Source organism: Tigriopus californicus, chromosome 11 (genome assembly GCF_007210705.1).
Source record: "Tigriopus californicus strain San Diego chromosome 11, Tcal_SD_v2.1, whole genome shotgun sequence".
In the NCBI taxonomy this organism is placed as follows: domain Eukaryota; kingdom Metazoa; phylum Arthropoda; class Copepoda; order Harpacticoida; family Harpacticidae; genus Tigriopus; species Tigriopus californicus.
The window spans coordinates 590,201-610,028 of NC_081450.1; the positions used below are offsets into that span (position 1 = coordinate 590,201).

The 19,828-nt window shown below is 49.1% G+C and overlaps 3 protein-coding genes across 4 annotated transcripts; all 3 read left to right on the top strand.

The window, feature by feature from the left end:
- Nucleotides 1–1,083: 1,083 nt before the first annotated feature.
- Nucleotides 1,084–4,811, top strand: LOC131889866 (structural maintenance of chromosomes protein 5-like; the record flags this gene model as incomplete). Its single annotated transcript, XM_059239080.1, is given in 4 exon segments — nt 1,084–1,165; nt 1,316–1,514; nt 1,744–1,993; nt 2,090–4,811. Coding segments are annotated over 4 exon segments (3,165 nt in total). The 3' UTR covers nt 4,731–4,811.
- Nucleotides 4,812–5,404: 593 nt separating this feature from the next.
- Nucleotides 5,405–9,215, top strand: LOC131889867 (4'-phosphopantetheine phosphatase-like). 2 transcript variants are annotated; one of them, XR_009374240.1, is made up of 3 exons: nt 5,405–8,244; nt 8,837–8,987; nt 9,108–9,215. XR_009374240.1 is itself a non-coding variant. In XM_059239081.1 (1 exon), exon 1 carries the CDS (start codon nt 5,629–5,631, stop codon nt 8,026–8,028), a length of 2,400 nt encoding a protein of 799 aa, XP_059095064.1. In that variant the 5' UTR covers nt 5,405–5,628; the 3' UTR covers nt 8,029–8,271. The 2 variants fall into 2 exon arrangements, 1 of the variants encoding a protein (XP_059095064.1); XM_059239081.1 differs by lacking the exons at nt 8,837–8,987; nt 9,108–9,215 and having other exon boundaries at nt 5,405–8,271.
- A 372-nt stretch (nt 9,216–9,587) lies between these two features.
- Nucleotides 9,588–19,828, top strand: LOC131890190 (ral GTPase-activating protein subunit alpha-1-like; the record flags this gene model as incomplete). Its single annotated transcript, XM_059239493.1, is given in 4 exon segments — nt 9,588–9,860; nt 12,847–13,203; nt 13,741–14,007; nt 14,408–19,828. Coding segments are annotated over 3 exon segments (5,976 nt in total). The 5' UTR covers nt 9,588–9,860; nt 12,847–12,915.

Sequence of the window (19,828 nt, forward strand, 5' to 3'; positions counted from 1 at the left end):
AAATATTTCCCCAAATTGTTTGGCAAGCTGTTTGACAGCAATTTTCTTGCATAGACGCGCCAAAGGATGCTTAATAAAGCATCTTTATAAAGCATCTTTGAACGCACACTATACATTGTGAGCACGAACATCCCTTGTTCTGCCCATGTAGGCGTTTGGAGCGACATCTGGCCAATTGTAAGCCATAACATACAGAACGCGCCACCCTTGGTAAACATGTCTAATGGCTTTCTAAAACTTGAAACTTGGGAGGAAAAAAAAATTAAATGGAAATCAACTGTATATTGTAACTGGAGACCCTAATTGTAACTAATTTTTCCAGCATGTCAGGTAGTTTTGTTGGTGAAAGCATCATAAATTAGGCAAATCTGTGGTGTCAATTTGGCTAGCAATAAACAATTAAATCAAATAACTAATTTGTAAATATTGCCCTAAAAACTAAACGGTTTCTTTTGATGTCATGAGCCCAACGAAAGTTAAAAGTCCACTCTGGAGCATGATGAAAGGAAAAAAATAGCGAATATTTGTTGGGTGTGGTGTTGTCACTGGTGTGTCGTTACCATTACTCTATTTTTTAAATGTACTGGGATTTTAGTTCCCTTTTCGAGAAAAGAAGCGAATGAATGGACTTTTCGGGTTGATTTGGGCTTTTGAAAGCCGCATTTGGAGGCTCATGGGGCTGGGTTGGTATTCAGAGTTTGTGCGGACAACAAAGAATTTGATTTCATTCCCCTGGAGTTGTTGTATTTTTCTCGATATATTGGCAGCCCTGCTGCTGGGTCTGTCTGAATTTCAGCGGGAAACCAATAACAAATAACAACCATCCAGACAGACAGACAGACATACACCAACCTCATCTCTGGCCTTGGGTTGGACTTGAGTTGCTTCAAGGTCATTTTCGGCGGTGTGATCGCTGGCCCGCCCCTTGGCCGTTGGCATGCTTATTTAGTGTACCTCGTGGATCGGACCGTGGCATGTCACTGCCCGTGGGTGGAACATTGCCCAGTGGAGTCCATTGAACTGCCGTGAAGCCCTAACTAACTATATACCATTGATATACCATTACTACTAGGCAGAGCCTCGACTCAAGATGGAATCACCCTCATTTCAAAACCGCGGAGCCATCAAGACCATCTTCTTAGAGAACTTTATGCAATACGACCAGGTAAGGGCCAGGCCAGTCTGGCGGGGAGGGCAGGGCTGAGGCAGGATGGCCACGCCCCCCCCTCCTGTGCCTGAGATGACCGCCGAGAATTACCCGTGCATTATTGTTCAGAGAAGCGTCATGCGGTCTGTGTTTGTATTTTAATTGTAGGTGCGTTTCCATCCTGGCCCGCATCTGAATGTGATCTTAGGCCCCAACGGCTCGGGCAAGAGTTCCATCGTCAACGCCATCTGTTTGGGTCTCAATGGGCGGCCTGGCACCTTGGGACGGGCCACCCATCTCAAGGAGTTCATCCGCCTGGGACGAACCCACGCCCTCATTCAGATCACGCTCCACAATCCAGATCCGGGTGAGTGAGCGGGTGAGCCAAAAGATCAAGGCCACGTGTCTTGAGTGCCATTAGATTAGGACGGGATGATTCAGAACCCAGACTTTTGCCGTCAGCATGGTAATCTTGACTTTTTCTGATTGACCCGAGGACATAGACGTTGGCTTCATGTTAGGTGTTGGTCAAATCGGGCCACCACTGCGGCTAACCATGGGATGGCTCAATCATGCATTCTTTGTTTATGATTTAGATGAACCCGATTGGGTCATTCGTCGCCGATGGGATGGCACGGGCAAATCCAAGTGGAATCTCAATGGGCAAGACGTGCCGCAAAAGGCCGTGGACGCCCTCATGCTCGAGCTGCACATCCAGACTGACAATTTGTGCCAGTTTCTCCCCCAAGACAAGGTCCATGAATTCTCGCGCATGAACGCCCGTGAAATGTTGGCCCGCACCATTGAGGCCGCGGGAGAAGATCAATTACGTCGGGATCACCATAAGTAAGCCGACCGTCACGTCAGCTCCATTGACGCCCATGGGACGCACATGAATTCTCAATGAATTCTGATGCATTCTAATGAGGCCCTTTTTTTCAGGTTGATGCGACTTCAGACCGAGGTTCAGAGTAACGCTGAGGTCCATGAAAAACGGCAAGCTTCGCTCATCGCCGAACGCCGTAAATTGGAGACCTGGGAACAATTGGCTCAGAACTTTATCGAGAAACGTCAGAAAACCGATAGATTGATATTGTTGAGAAAAAAGCGGGCCTATTTGGCGTTGGACACTGAGCGGAAGAACCTGGCTGAGGCCCGACAAAACTACCAGGCCTCGGTCCAACGTTTGACTCGAGAAGAAAATGTGATTCAGCCATTGAAAACCGAGCGATCTGAGATTCGGAGGAAGCGTAACAAGATTTCTGCCAAGATTCAGGATGCTCTCACGTCCAATAATAGACTCTTGGGTCAAGCCAAGACAGCTTCGGAAGCCATTGAGAACATGGAAAACGACCTCGAGAACTTGATCGTAGAAGAAGAGCGAATCGAGCGAGATGAGCAACGACACGTGGCCCTCAAGGAAGCCCTCAACTTAGAAATTGATGCCCTCAAAAAAGAGAAGGATGAAGCCCAAAACGAGCCCACCTTGGAGCCTCGAATGAAGGCGGCCAACGATCTGATCCGACGTCTCCATCAAGACCAATCCAATCTGCTGGATGGAATCCAACAGAACCAATCCGAAGCCAGATCCAATCGACAGAAACGGGACAAGCTGGAGCAAGATCTGCAAGAGCTTCGCGACGTGGAACGACAAAAAATCGAGGTCTTGAAGGTTCTACCCAATGGTCAAGATGCCATTCAAGCCATCCGGTGGCTGGAGGAGAACCGAAATGAGTTCCAGGGTCGCATTCATTTGCCCATTGTGACTCAAATCAATGTCCACGATCCGAATGACGCCGTTTATCTCGAGAACACCATCGCGTATCGAGACCTTGTGGCCTTTGTGGCCGAAGACGTCGATGAGATGAACATGATCCTCCGACAATTTCGGGATATCATGAAACTCAAAGTGAATGTGGTCCACGCCAATCCCGAGGATCATTTGGACAATTACCCGGTGAATCCGAAGATGGAACAATTGCGACATCTAGGCTTCAAGGGAGTGATGAAGGACATTTTTACCGCCCCGAACGCTATCAAAGCCTTTCTGTGCCAAACCGATCGTTTGCAAGACATTGCGATATTCGACAACAAGGCCCACAAACATCTTGACGAGATCGTTCATCAGCATCAGATCTCGTCGTTTTTTGTCGGCCAAGAGCGATTTAAAGTGAGCACGTCTCGATATACGAAAGAAAAGGCCACCACCAGTTTTCACATCATGCGACGAAATCTGTTGAATTACGTCACGGACAAAGGCCGGGAATCCGAGCTCGAAAGCCGAATCCAAGCAGTGACCAACCGGACTCAAGAGCTCCTTGAACAGCGGGACACGTTTGAAAAAACGCTCAAGAACGCGCAACGAGATTTAGAAGAGAGGAAAAAAGAGCTAAAGGGACTCAAAGAGCAACAAGGATATCGCAATGCCCTGAATGGAAAACTGAACGAAAAGTACAAGAAGCTGCAACGATTGGAGGACGCCATCAATCACAAGTCCGACGAGAAACGTGTGGCCATCGGAAAGAAAAAGCACCAATTGGTGACGGAAACACTCAAGCACGCTACCCATTTGAAGAGATGCGTCATTCAGAACAACCAGAGGAAGATTCGACTGGACGTGGACAACCTTCAGGAGCGTTTCTGGAACAACTACGAAGACAAATTGAAGCAGGATATCGCCAAGGCCGAGGATGACCTCCAGGAGCTCAAGGAAGACACTGAAGCTCAGCGATGCGAGATGCAGAACGCTGAATTCGAGTTCAAACGACAACTGAGGCAAGCCAAAGAAGATATTGGCGGCGAGGGGTTGTCTCAAGACCAAGGACTCATCTCAAAGAAGCTGGAAGCCGAGTTCCAACGAGAAGACCTGCCCGATTCCCTGGAAGAAATCGAGCTCCTCGTTGAAGACCTGGAGTCGCAAATCCAATGCTTGGATGACTCCGGTCCAGAAGTGATTCAAACCTATCGCAAGATCAAACAATCCGTGGCGGATCTGGAGGCTGAGATTGCCAATTATCAACGCCTCGTCCAAGGGAAGCAAGATGACATGACCGAGACTCGAGCCCGATGGCTAGGGGAGCTCCTGGCCATGATCAATCGCATCAGTGAGCGATTTGCCGCCTATTTTGAGGCCATGGGATTCGCCGGAGCCGTCGAGTTGAGTCAAGGCACCCACGAGAACGACTACCAGAACTTCGGCATCGAGATCATGGTCAAGTATCGGTCCAATCAGCCCTTGCAAAGACTGGATCCCCACCAACAATCCGGAGGTGAGCGATCCGTGGCCACCGCCTTGTACATGTTGGCCTTGCAGGAGTTGACGGTGGTGCCGTTTCGGTGTGTGGATGAGATCAACCAGGGCATGGATGCGCTCAACGAGCGGCGGGTGTTCGATCTCATTGTCCAGACCTCGTGTCGCGAGCAATCCGCCCAGTACTTTCTACTCACGCCCAAGTTGTTGCCGGACTTGAACTACGACGACAACATGAGTGTTTTGGTCGTGCACAACGGAGATGGGATGGTCCATCATTCAGAGTGGAATATGGAGCACTTCATGGAGGAGGCGGCCATTCAAGCCGCATAGAGAGAGAGAGAGAGGAGTTGATTGACCTGCATAACGCCAGCGGAAGTGGAGTGTGGCTGAATAATAAAAGAATAGAACGTGCTTTGAGTTGACAAAAATCGCATGACGTGATCCTTGTGAGGACATGGTTAGTTCTTGGGAACAGAATTTTGCGCGATAATTTTCTATTCAGGGGAACATGTTTTATAACGAACGAACCTTATTGGGTTCAAGTGGTTCAACTGAATTCTCTTCTATCTAGTCAAATTTTGTGGTAAGGAAAGGGCAATCGAAGGAAACGGGAGATTTGATTGCAGATTCCAACTTGGCCTTGGTCACAATAAATTCTTAGATGCACATTGAGTACGGAGTAAATATAAGTAAGGTACGTAGGAAGTTACTTTCCAGCAACAAGCTTGAACGAATTAGAATATTAGTAGCAATTGTTCGAAACTCTTTGCCCGTGTTAACGGCAAGTGTACAATAATTCACACCTAACTTTTTAACCACATCGGGCATTATTTCGTCGAATCATTGCCGGGCTTAAAATGTGGTCGAATGACACCCTTGGTCCTCCTCGATAGTTGAAAGAAAATACACCCCTATTTGAAAGAAGGCCGTGGCTCTGCTAGCGATGAGGATGAGGTTGCCAAGCCACATCAATAGGCAGCCCTGTTCCGTTCGTAGCAGTGTTATTTTGCTTTTCGTTTTCGGTGCACTCGGGTGTACTATCCATTATGTGCATATGTACTTGATGATTACGACCATTACGATCCCCAGGATCATATGATGCACATGTGTATCTTTGTCTGAGGCCATGTCATTATGAGCATTGAGGCTCCCCCTTCAGGCTCGCAATAATAGTGATCCCCGAAAGCGCACCGCGTCTCATCCTTCATCTGGCTGGGGAATTGTCAACATGAGCCAAGAACTGGGCAAGAGCATCGAGCTGCCCCAATGGACGGGGATCGTGTTCCGCGACATCCAGGGGGCCAAGATCTTGGCCATGGACATTGGTGGCTCTCTCACCAAGATTGCCGTGTATTCGACCATCTCGCACAAGAAGATCATCTATGATCCAAGGGCTCGCCAACAGACCGCATCCCAGGATGGCAGTAAGAAGGTCCAGATCGAGATCGAGGGCGATGCCATGTACGCCGTGTCGGAAGGGGCACGCCTTCATTTCATCAAGTTCGAGACGAAGCACATTGATTACTGGCTGGCTTACATTCACGAATGTCTGTCCGTGAATAAGAGCGAGTTTCAGCAGAAGAGTATCAAGGTCACGGGCGGAGGGGCCTATAAATACTCGGAGAGGATCAAGGAGATGGTCGGATTGCCCATTGACAAGTGTGATGAGATGCGATGCATCGTGCGGGGATGCAATTTCCTGCTCAGGAACATCTCGGATGAGTCGTTCATCTACCAGAGAAAAGGCCATCCCGAGTTTGTCTTTCAAACCATCGACCCTCGGAGCATGTTCCCGTACCTGTTGGTGACCATTGGCTCTGGCGTGTCGATCATCAAGGTGACAGGGGACAACGATTTTGAACGCATCGGAGGCACGGCCACGGGGGGTGGCACTTTTTGGGCCCTAGGACGACTCCTGACCCAAGTGGAGGGCTTTGACGAACTCTTGGCATTGGCGTCCGAAGGCGACCACCGCAAGGTGGACATGCTGGTGAAAGACATCTATGGCGATCGTCAGGACTACCAATCCTTGGGACTACCCGCGGATTTGATTGCTTCTAGCATGGGTAAAGCTATTCAGAGTGAGAGCGACTGGAAAAAGTTCTCCAAGGCGGACATTGCCCGGAGTTTGTTGTACATGATCAGTAACGATATCGGACAGATTTCGAGCTTGTACGCTATGCTGCACGAAATCAAGACCATCTACTTTGGTGGGTTCTTCCTTCGCCACCACCCGGTGAGCATGCATACGGTCAGGTACTCGGTCAACTACTGGACCAAGGGCAAAGTCCAGGCCCGATTCCTTCGTCACGAAGGTTATCTGGGCGCCATTGGGGCCTTCTTGAAAGGCGCTCAAACGATTCACGCCGAGGACTATTCATGGTTGGAGAACCTGTACGGGAGCACGGGCTTTAGTTCGCCCCAAAATCCAGTGGCGCCCAATTTCGAACTGGACCATCTGGAGATTGATCGCTTCGAAAAGAAGCTGCGATTCTGCCCACTTCTGCAGGACCCGCTGACCTACAGTCCGGACACGGTGGACTTGACCCGAGACAATGATGCCCGGGAGTACTGGCTTCAGTGTCTGCAGGACTCGTTGCCCAAGTTCACGGAAAGGGCCATCAAAAGCCAGGATAACTCGTCCAACGTGCAAGATCGAGCGAGGAAGTTCCAGGATCAATTTCTGACCCGGCTCAACCAATTCAAACACAACCCTTTTGCTTACGGCAATCTCACGGTCCGGGGGCTACTGGACCTGCGGGAACATTGCCTGGCAGAGTTTGATTTCTATGATCCATATAGGAGACAGAAACAATTTGAGAATGATCAAGCCTTTGACCTTCTCCCCGATCTGCTCCAGGAATTGAGTCGATTGGATTGGGAAGAGCGTCAAAAAAGGCTAGCCATCGGCGTTCTGGCTGGCAACGTCTTCGACTGGGGGGCCAAAGAGGTGGCTCTCATCATGGAAGACACAGGGCTGGACTTCAAGACCGCCTTGGGTATGATCGGACCTCGACCATGGCTAGTGGACTGCTTGGATGCGTGGATTGAAAGGTTGAGAAATGGCTCCCATCACAAATGTGCCGCTATTTTCATCGACAACAGCGGAGTCGATGTCATCCTGGGTATTCTCCCATTCGTCCAAGAACTCCTGAGTCGCGGAAGTGAGGTTTTACTCTGTGCCAATAATAAACCCGTCCTTAACGATGTCACCTACGGAGAGCTATTAATCATTCTGCAACGGGCAGCCAAAGTGAGTGATGTGATTGCCCAAGCCCTGGAGAGTAACCAACTGATCTGTCTGGATTCCGGACAAGGCTCACCCTGCTTGGATTTAACGAAACTGAACAAAACCGTGGTGGATGTGATGTTGGAAAAGCAAGTGGATTTGCTTGTGCTCGAAGGCATGGGGAGAGCGGTGCACACCAATTTGTACACGTGCTTTAATTGCGAATGCCTCAAGATTGCGGTGCTCAAAAATCGGTGGCTGGCCGAACGATTGGGCGGAGAAATGTACGCCGTGATATTCAAGTTCGAAAAACCCGCCAATCCACTGGATCAACTAGTAGTAGGTCAAGCAACAAACGGAGAGGCGGCGGCGGAGGCGGCGGCGGAGGCGGCAAAATGAATCTGATCAATTGGCATACCTGAAATCCTTGGGTTTTGTCCGATAATGGCCGAAGCAATAATCTTGATTGTATCTGAGTCGACAAACAGGGTAAATTTAAAATGTCATTCATTTTTGACCGTGGATTCGATGAAATATGATTTTTGCATCAACACGAGTTCATGAGGATTGACACCCAGAAAATGAGTGTCAGCCCAGAAAACTAATCCGTCGATGGTAAGCAAATAAATATTTTTAACTCCTCGTATGACCTAAATGGGTGAATTGACCCATGAAAACATTCCGTTCCAAAGCTAGATATCAGTTTTCCTAAGGGCTGCAAGTGTAGGGAACATCATCATCTGGCGCATGCATGTTTTCGCAGGGAAACCAACTTCTGGATAGTTTGATCGCATAACCTTTTGATTTGCTTTCACCAAAGTTAGCGTGCTCCTTCTTACTTCGGATTTAGCAATGAGCAGGTGCAAAAACTACTTGACGCTCTTTCATAAAGTCCAGATTGTATATAGATCACAGTAGAGATTCTTCGACTCATATCGTCTAGAAAATCATTCAAAAATGAACCTGCAGGTGGAACCCGGCGGATCAATGATGGTTTGACGGCTAGCACGTGCGTATTTTTGATCAATGCTTTTGAAAAGGTTAAATATGTACTAAAATAGTTCCCTCATGTTAGAGTGTTGGAGTAATCTATGATACCACACAGTTCGGCCAGTACTCAGTAGCCGGCCACTATCGTGACAATGCTGGTTGCCATCATCAATACATATACATTTTGGCAACCGCACTACTATCTCTCTTTGTCCAGGATCGACCTTGTCCCTGGCTGAGCGAAACTTTACAGAGCGCTGGAAGGTGGGTATGAGCCAATAATGAATGAGACCAAGCAAAAGCAGAGCAAAACCGACTGGACGGCCAACAACCAGAGTATCACAATTGTCAAACCACCTGTGTCGACAGTGAGTCTGAGTGCATGCACTCCAGATCTAGCTCCGTTTGTGGCATGTATTTACAGCACAGCAGTCAATTTGCAGTTACTTCCCGAGTCCTCTCAAAAGTCTCATCTTCTTCATCCCTAGACAAACGGACGGGACTTTCTCTCTACACCGCAAATCAAGCACCCCTGCCACGGCGTCCTCTCTGCCCAAGACAGCCCTGCTAGCCTATGAGATGGAGGAGTACCAACAACTCCTAGACTTGTTTCTACCAAATATAGTTATACCATAGTCATCGTTCCCGCCAAGCACCATGCCTAAATTATTACAAAGATGTCGGTCCTTGTAAGACACGATATATGCCCATAGTGCATGGTGACCCTGTGTATTCGTCAACTGTCAGGCGTTTTCGTGCCGTCGAGCACGAAATTCATGCCACAGACACGCCATTCTGGCCCAGGCAGGCCAGTTTTCACGCGCTTGAACAGGGTTCACTTGCCTTCCAAACAAGCCCATCCAGGCTCATTTCAGCAAGCCTGAAGGAAATCTCACTTTTGATCATAGAGTAGAAGCGAACTAGCAGAGTCTAGATAGAGGTTCTGTCCGTTCTGTCTTTCTGTCTGTGTATGCAGCTAGTTGGTAATCTCGCCTCAGTAGTTGCGATTTGGTTGCATTGAGTGGCAGCACACACGGACTAGAGCTTGATCATCCGACTTGAATTCACTGGTTTCATGGACTGGATCCACTGGATCTCATCCATTGGGGTGCTTGGCCAAATTGATCACATCAAGTGCACAAGTGCAGTGACATCGAAATCCGTCCACCTTCCTGGACATCCCATCATCGTTATAACATAACCATAACAATACATACACACAGCCATCACATCAATGACAAGTAGGACAGCCTTAGCATGATACTAGCCTGCACCCAAGCAGCCTTTATTTGGCAGATTTAATCTTGATTAAGCACCGTACTTGAAGTACGAAAAGGGCCACCATACACCACCAGATTGGCTAACCACCTAATTTGAAGTTGGACCTAGTTTTTGATAGATACGAGTAGAACTATCTGTGAAGGCGATAAGTCCTGTCCAAGGCAAGTTTGTCGAAATGGCCTTTTTCTCGCTCTCTTGCTTAATCAAGTGGTTTTTCAAGTAAGAGAACCCCATGCATGTCATGTCCGATGGAAGAGTGGTTATTATCGACACAGCACCCATCTTGGCAAAATGTAGCTCCTTTAGCCAAGCATTAGAGTGATTGAAGTGAAACATTGCCATTGAGTCGTTGGACATCAGTCCCCGTTCTTGACACCCCAGTCCTATATTCCTTCTGGGAAGGACTTCCCATTCAAGCCTTGAATGTGGGGTGGTGTTCATTTACGCCGAATTCAGGAATTACACCTCCTTGATATTAGGCTGAAATGGATTCGGTGTTTATCCATGACCAGGCCTGGAATTTCTCCACGATGATGGTATTCACTTGTTTGTGAGGGCGGTACCGGCTCACTAACCACTCAGTCTTCATTGATCTGGATGTCGCTGGTTGGACTTGAGTGCCACTTGAGTGATTCCAAAGTCATGGTAGATGGCGAACGATGCCACTTTTGAACCCCCAACCTAATTGTAAAATCTCGTCGAGTTCAATCCGAGTTATCTCGACATTCATCGTGTCGTGTTTTTATTGATCGTGACTGGATGGAAAGTGACATCCCATCGGGATGACCTTTGATCTCCGGTTTTCGTACGCATCTTGGCCCAATCGTGTGAATGTGCAGAGTTCAGACCTACACTATCTGCTTTTCGCCTTTCACTTTTTGCAAATTCCGGCATAACAAAGGCAACCAAACAAAAATCAGCCCCTGCCAGTAGAAGAATATTGAGGATTATGGTGCGATGTCAGAGTCGAGCTCCAAAATCGAAGGCAGTGGAATTTCTTTTGGGCTGAGACGAGCATTTTTCCATGTTTTTCTCTGGCATGTGAAGAGTAGTGAGTGAACTTTATGTGCGAGACGTACTCGAGAGCACAACCATCCGATCAACCAATTTGTGGTTCAGAATGGGTAGGCTCTTGTATAACAAAATTCTCGAGTTTCTGGACAGGTTGCTCGCGATTTGGAATAAGTCCCAGATAACCGACTCGCAGAAATGGTTTCTCCTACAATCAGCTCAACGAGCTGTGTTTCAGAGTTTTCAAACACAAACCAAACTTGCTTAACATGTTTTCGCTCGACAAGTGAAGTCAGTGTACTCGTACATTATTTAGCGTACAATACGTTCAAATTTCATTTCAAGAGCTCACATCTTCCCTTGAAGATCCCGTCCATATTTTGACAAGTCCCCCTTCCATCATCGATCCAAGTTCCTGAAAGCTTCATGTTCATGCGGAAGAAACTCAGAGGAGAAAAAACGAAGCATGTTTCGTAACATCTTGAACTTTCGTTTTAGTGTCATCTCCCCCCCTCCTGAGCTCGATCTTGCTGGCTTGAGCTGAGAAAGAAGGCACGAAAGAATGAAATCTCTTCTTTTCCCAAAGCCTCCTCCACCACCTCCTCTGCCTCTTCTTCTTCATCGTCGTCCTTCTCCAGCATTCAAAGTGCGTACTGAGGATCGACTGATGGTTTTGCTTGTGGTGGATGTGTTTGGTTCACATGATGATGATGATGACGACGGGGGGAAGCAGGAAACTGGCATAATAATATTCTCTTAACTGGCTTAAAGGTGGACCCAAAAAGTCTGACGCACGCCTTCATGATTGGTTGTTCAATGTAAACCACCGAATGGCGAACGGGGCTTTAATTATTCATAGAGGGTGGTGTTTTGATAGTCCAATAACACGAGAAAATTTATCGACTGGCACGTTGTCATGTTAAGATGGGCTCTTGGACAGAAAAATCGTGGAACGTAACAAGTAACAAGTATCAAAGGTTTTTGGGATGTGTGCATATGTGTGTGTGTGTGCGTGCCCTGAAGTGATTGAAGAGGAGCGAAACCTCCTCAGGTGAAGACGAGCCTGGGAATCACAATTTCGAGGTCATCTTCCTCATGCACACTTGCAGTGGCAGCTTCCTTTGACGTCGTTCTGCCTTGACAGTGTGTGGTACTGCTACATACGCATACCTTTTTCGATTCAATTCCCAACCGAGAACGATTCCCAACGCGAATTCTTAAAGTTGGGACATCAAATCCCAATTGGCCAGGGAAAAACTTTGTCCATTGTTATTGATTCAAATCCTTGACAAGCAATGCCCCAAAATGATGAGCCAGAGACGAGACGAAGAAGGGCACGACAATGAATTAATGGGTGACCTTCTAGTTCCTCTGACGGTATAACAACTTGGCTCTTGACATCTCGCCTTGGCCTCCTCAATTGGTGTTCTTTTCCTTTGTGAGGGTTCACTCGCCAAGATAGATGAAACTGATATCTAATCTTAATGAAGTGCTGCTGGTGATTCGATTTTGGGCTGAGCCTCGGGAAAATTGGGGCAGTCATTCTTCTTAAAACCTGGCCAATTTCCACGTTTCGCGCTCTGAAGTGAGACGACCATCAATTTATTTTCACCCTTCCAAAGAACAACTAATGGAAGGGATGGTATATCCATTACTGTCGGAGCAATAATCTCATCTCTATCCGAATTGAATTGTTCGTTGAAGAGGCCTTTTAGGTAATGAGTTTTGATCCTCAATGGGCAGGCAAGTGGGGCCCTCACTCAGACGTGCCTTGTAGATCGCAAAACTAGATCTATGTAGCTTCAGGTCAGGAGAAAAATTAATTACACCGAGCCCAAAAATAAGTGCTAATTATGTTCAATTATCCTTGGGGAGCGAATTTTCTCTGGATGGTTCGAACGCTTCATTCTTCAATTGCTGCCTCTTCAATTCCAGGTGTTTGAGATGTCCAAATTGAGGCGAAAACCGTCATCGTCTTGATGAGTGGCTGTCATCCTCACCATCATGTTCAGTAAGAAGCAGAATCTCTCCAAGAAATCCGAGGATGTGAAGAAATCCGCGGGCAAGGTGGTGGATCCCAAGCGGGACACGCCCACCCGAGCCAAGCATTTGCGAATCTTCCTGGACAATGCCGAGATCTACGAGATCATTCCGTTCTTCGAGGCCTATTATTCACATATATTCTACATAGTTTACGATGCGTTCATTACCGCCGAGATCAACCTACGTCAGAAGGGCGCTCATAAAACCCAACGTGAAGAACTCGAAACCGTTCTCTACCTCTTTGAAAAGGTGAGTGAGCAGAAAGAAGGTGAAGATGAGGATGTCATCCGCAACATCTGACAAATGGAAAGACATGCCCATGCGAAGAGATGGTCTTTTTATTAACCGATTGGGCTTGGCTTTCGTTAAAAAGTAATTCAGATCAGGTTCTACCAAATGACAACTTAATTAAAATGGGCATTTATTCTGTGCATTGTACTGCACCGAATTTTAGCCGATATTCGATTAAATTGAAAACATTTAGCACAGGGCTCGCTCGGCTCTTCTTCTTGGTGTAGGTGATTAGCACCGAAAATGCCTCTCAAGTCGCATTGATCTTTGTGTCTTGCCTTGAATTTGTATATGGTTAGTACATAAAAGGTCAAGGCTAGGGGGTACTTGCAATTGGACTCATCTCGGGTGCTCCACAGGGGACCATTATCGGCCCAATTGGTTCTGGACAATTTGACGAGAGAGGCACTCGGCTGAAGCACAGATTTTTACTCGACCTTCTATGGAATTGAATATCAAGTGCTCCATGAACGATTTGTCGCAATTTGCTTACAGATCCTAATCTACCTGCCGGAGCATTTGGGCCGAAAATGGCAGTACCACTCGGTGGGACGACTCATGTCGAAGTTGCTCCATCCTGGGAATTCGTGGAAATTGCTGAAACGCGAGGCCATGCGACTTTTCATCCTATGGTATCAAGTGGTAGGCGAGGTGGCGGGCGAATCTCTGCACGCCATGTTTGCCACCCTTGTCCCAGGATTTCCGTCACCTTATCAGGGATTGGGCCTCACTGCTTTGGCGGCCATGACTCCGGATACTCAGGTAAGATGCACAAGTTGTTATTAATTTTATTAGGGTCGCTCAAAACATTGATTGAGATGCATTTTGGCTTTACTTTTTGTGTATTTTTTTGTATTTTTTCTTTTGTTTTTGTATTTTCTTGTGCATTTTCAATTTATTGCACTCACGAACTAGCATTTGCACAACATTGTAGGATTATGCCTTTTGAGCTCTGAGGTGTAAGCGTTTTTTGTTCGAAGGACGTTTGAAGGGGATCTGTAGTCCGTTGGTCCAATTTTCTCCTTGGGGGTTTATCTGCTTATATGAACCGTGCTCTCTAACCGTTCGGTATGTTGCCGGAATTTTTTATTCTTCCGAGGAGTCCTAGTTATTTTTCCGCCATTATATCCTCAATCGACTAACTTCGAGTTCTATCTTTCAGGATGGACCAATCAACCCGGCCGAGATTTGCCCGCTGATACCCCCTCAAAGCGGCGAACGATTACGGGCATCGCCGGATACAGATCTGACGCGAATATTTCTGGATGTCTTGATGGAGCTGATAGTATCGCAAGTTCCACTTATTGAATGGAAGGAGGGGAAGGCCGACCGCCAGAAACGATGTCTCGAGTTCCTCTTTGACAAGTTCAAGGCCTACTACATGCCCAAAATCTTCCCCGAATTCAATTGGACCATGTCCCTGTACGATCCCTCGTTGAAGTTGCCGGAAGTGCGTAAATTCCGTCCCGCCTTTATCGACACCGGCGACGGGAACAAGAAAATCGACCCGATGCTCTCTTGTCGCGTGGTGGTCATCAAATGGGTGGCTCAATACACTCACCTGACTCGAAGTGGAGCCCATGGTAGCTCGGGCACCTTGGCGGCCTCCAACTTGGGCTTGAATGGCACCATGGACGTCTCCTCGCCCGTTCAAGCCTTGAATCTAAGCGGTCACGAAAAAGATTTCCCCTCCGCTCACCAGCCCATCCATCCTATCAACGCCTTTGATGATCCCGTCCGTAGTGCCCAGGAAGGCGCCATGGTGCGAGAAGTGCTTTATTCGAGTCGAGAGAATGTGGATTTCGTGCACGAAGTGTACCGCCAAGCCTTTCTTCTCAGCTTCAGCCATTCCCCCGCCATCAAGAAAGTGATCACCGTGTACAAGGATTGGATCCAGATGAACGTCGTGGAACTGCCTCCGTTCCTTTTGGAGCCCCTCCATGTTGACAAGGAGCGAGATGAGCTGGACTACGCGATGAGTGGACGATTGTCAGCCGATTCCTCGTCCGGATACCGATTGAGGAATGACTCCTATCTGGGAGCCATTCATAAAGAACATTTAGCCGTCCGAGCCGGACTGCAAAATGTTCTTCAAATCTTCATCACGAACGCAGCCAATGTGTTTCTACTGGAAATCTCCCCCGAGTACCCAATCCTGTTGGAGGAACAAGTTGAGATGTGCAAGCGTGTTCTCAACATCTATCGCTACATGGTGATGAACGTCAAGATGGATGCCCGAACTTGGGAACAGCTCTTGTTCATCCTGCTTCAGATCACTCAGCTCACCATGCCGGAATCGCCTCCCCGCCGTCGGGAGGACACGCTCGGGGGTCGATTAGCCCAAGCCATCTTCCAGACTCTCATCGTCACGTGGATCAAAGCCAATCTGTACGTGGTCGTGTCACCGGAGCTTTGGGATCAATTCCTGGAAGTACTCTCCTCTCTGACCCTATGGGAGGAGCTCATCCGAGAATGGGCCAAGACCATGGAGACCTTGACCCGAGTCCTGGCCAGGCAAGTGTACCATTTGGACCTGAACGACCTGCCTTTGGATCGATTGAGTGAGCGAGCTGCCAAGAAGCGACGTGGGCAACGAGCCCCTCAAGACATGAAATTCTCACCCGCCGTTAAATCCACCGCCATGCCCGTGTCTGAAAGTCATCATCTGCCCGGACCCGACGACAGCTCCGGAGCGGGTAGTCTCGTTGGAGTGCCGGCCACTCCATATCGACGACAGGGCTCGCCTTATCCTCGCCGGAAGCGTGTCTGCTCCGAGAATGAGTACAAATCGAGCTCCCACGAGCGGCGACGGCTACACGTGCGTAAACACCTGCCCGGACCTGTTCGCCGCACCATGAGCGACGGGAACATCAAACAGCCTTTTCTACCTTTCGAGAATCGCCACCGCCTCCGCCGCCATCGGTCAGCAGACTCGCTCTACAACTGCAGCCGTTCCGACTCTGAGGGAGTGGCCAGTCGGAGTTGCTCGCCCGCTCCCTCGAGTGGGCTCGAGTGCACGTCCATGAAGGACTCGCCCATGCAATTGGACCACGACGCCATGAGCGAAGGCGGCCTTTCTGATCAGTTGTCCTCGCACGCCATGCACTCTAGTAGCCATTCGCACCACGAGTCCCCGCGGTCAGTGATCGCCGGGGGCTCCGTCAAGGGATGGTTGCCAGATGTGGCCGTGGTGTTGTGGCGTCGCATGCTCGGGGCTTTGGGGAATATCAACACCATCGCGGACACGGTGATCCACGCGCAAATATACAAGTACCTCATCGAGCTCTACGAGATCATGGTACGAATCCGGAGCAATCAGGGTGTGTCCTTAGACAATAATGTCACTCCACCTTGCCCGGAATTCGTGCCTCCGTTCACCATCTTTGCCCCGTGGTGCTTCAGGGCCTTGGCCTTGCCCGAGGCTTATCAAAGGGGCAAGTTGTACGCCTTGAAACTGCTCTGTCTCCTGACGTGCCGTCCCAACGACACGGAGTTATCCCAGACCCATTTGGTCCAGTTCTACAAAGTATTACACCAAGGACTGACCGGTCCCAAACTGGATGTGATGAACACGCTGATCAAGTTCACGGGACCGCGCTTCTTCTCGCTCATGTTGCCTGGATATACGGCGTATATTTTGGATTTCCTCTTTGCTGCCAACTGCATCATTTCCACGACTGATCTGAAAGGCGTGCCTCGAACTGAAGCCACCTCCGTGGTGGGCGCCCTCTTGTCATTTCCATCAATTCTTCCCGAGATCCCGCTCTTGTTGCCCAATGATCACGAGTTGTCGTTGATTTCCAGCGCCGATGTCAAGGACCAAATCATCGGCGTACTCCTCAAGAGTGGCAAGAAGGAACCGGCGGGTTTGGCCCGATGCATTTCACTCTCGAGTTTGGGTATCTTTGTCTACTCCGAGCTCATTCACGGCTCCTTTCACCCCAAGATCAAGGAGGCCATTCAAGTGCTCTTAACGGCTTTGCGGTTCAACAACAAGGCTGTGGCTCAAATTGCTTCCGACATGCTCCTCCTCCTGGCCGATCATGTCAAGAACTTCCTGGACTTTTACCCCGAGGTGCCCAAAAAGATTGTCGAAGTCTTGGCCCGCACTCTGATCAGTTTGACCCCGCGAGGTGAGGCTGGCGTGAACGAGGATGAAAAGCGGCTCCTGCTTAGTCTGCTTTTCTGTCTGGGCGAGTGGTGCATGAGAATCCCCAATTTCATCCTCACCCAACCGCAGGAGGACGGCAAGTCTCTCCTCTATCACGTGTTTGGAGCCCTCCAACAAGCCTCAGACCCTGGTTTGTCCTCGCCCAGTCCAGTTGGTCCGGATCACCAGGTCCGTCGAGAAGCGCGCCAATTTGAAGGCTTTCCCAATGCCACCCGTGAAGGCTACGTGAATGCGGCCAAAGCCGTTCTAAGTCCCGCCGTCATGGTTTCGGACTTTGATCCCAACATCCACGTGGACAACACCAAAGAAGGCTACCTGAGTGCCAACACCTCGCCGTTGAAGAGCTCTTCGAAATCTCGATCCGGATCGCGGGAGAATTTGTCAGAACCCAATCATCCCCGTCTCGCCGTGTCGTCTCCGGATCACGATAGCAATATCCCCGTGCGTCTGGCGGCCAAAACCATCTTGTCCCACTTGGTGAACCACCTGTTCCATTTCCCGATGTCCAACGGTCCCTCGAACCTGTCCTCGTTGGTCTCGGAATGTGACGATATCCCCAATTTGCCTTCGGACGAACTGACCATGGACGTGTTCAAGCAGCCAAATATCCAGTTGTTCGTCATCAATAACACAACCCTCCTGTCGTTGGTGGAACTACCTCAAATGGAGGAAGTCCAAGGACTGCGAGAGATCCAGTCGTCCAACTCTCAGGTTCGAATCATTTTGCGGGATATCTCGGGCAAATTCTGTTGGGATAGCTCGGCCTTGTACGGCCTGACCAAATCGAAGAATGGCCACATCGAGTTCGACTACTCCAAGATGACGGCCCCAATGGATTTGAAATCCACCGGAGCCAAGAATTACGGCGGAGGTCATCGACAAGCCATGCGACGCCGCAATGAGACGGTGTTGCCGTCCAATGAGAACACTGCCGACGACATGGACAATCTGGACGATCTGCTCCAATACATCGGACACACCAGTCCGGAATGCAAGGAAGAAATGGGACGGCCTCTAAATGCGGTCTCGGCCTCAAAGTTCTTGGACAACGAGATCGAAAGCGACGTCATCTCGGGGGTACTGAGCCAAAGAACCGTGGAACAAGATCACCTCAAGCGGCTTGTTAGCGATCTCGAGTTTGCGGGAGCCCAGGAATCGCCACCTCCTGTTAGTTCAGAGGAATGCTCTCCATTATTCCAACAGAGCCGACGGTTGTTTAATCATCTTGGCTTGTCCTCTTGGGAACAGAGGCCCAATGTGCACCTGGTCAAGAAAAATGAGCGTCTTTTGCGAGAATTGAAAAACCTAGACGCCAAGCGGAATCGGGAAGCTCACAAAATCGCCGTGGTTTATGTGGGAGAAGGTCAAGAGGACAAGCAAAGTATCCTCTCCAATGCCTGCGGTTCCCAGTCTTTTGAAGAGTTTGTGTCTGGCCTAGCTTGGGAAGTGGAACTCGAATCCCACACAGGTTTCATGGGTGGCCTTCAGAAATCCAAGACCACGGGCGAAACTGCCCCCTATTACGCCACCTCCTTTGTGGAGGTGATGTTTCATGTGGCGACGCGAATGCCCTCCAATTCTGAGGAGTGTATGCTCCAAAAGACCCGACACATCGGCAACGACGAGATTCACATTGTTTGGTCGGAGCATTGGCGAGATTACCGAAGAGGAATCCTCCCCACCGAGTTCTGTGACGTGCTCATCGTGATCTATCCTCTCAAGAACCGGCTGTTCCGGATTCAGGTGTCGCGCAAGCCCGAAGTGCCCTATTTCGGACCCCTGTTCAACGAGATGATTGTAGGTCAGCGGGTTCTTCCCGGTCTGATCCGTGCCACGGCCATCAACGCGTCTCGAGCCAAGCGATCCATGCTCACGTACTATCAGACCCATTACGAAGAGAGGTCCAAATCATTGGAGAGCATCATCGCCAACCACAAGAACCAGTCAACCTTTGAGGAGTTCATCACACAGGTGTACAGTCCGGCTCCTTTGATGAATCTGTTCCAGTATTCGGCCTCCTCGTCCCGACCCATGTCCCTGATCGGGTCATCCTCACTGGGCTCACAACATCTACCCCATGTGCTCTTGGATACGAACCATCAGACCAGTCCTCAAAATGCCCACCATAGTCATCATTTCTCCAATGGTCATTCCGATTTCCGCCCGAGAACCAAAACCGAGAGTGGAGCTCAGCCACCTTCTCCCGGTTCTCATAGTCCGCATTTGCTGCCTCTGAACAATAACTACGAGGAGGAGACATCCCCGAAGCAAACAATCAAACAGAAGCTCACTTTTAAGACCTCATTACCCGGAACGTCATCCAAACGACCTCTGGCCATCAAAGAAGAGCAAAACAATTTGGCTAGAGAGGCCAGTCCCCCGCAATCATCCATACCCACTCGAAAGCGATGA

What these genes read in the sequence shown, in the direction of transcription:
- LOC131889867 (XM_059239081.1), top strand. Translation starts at nt 5,629, where the DNA reads ATGAGCCAAGAACTGGGCAAGAGCATCGAGCTGCCCCAATGGACGGGG.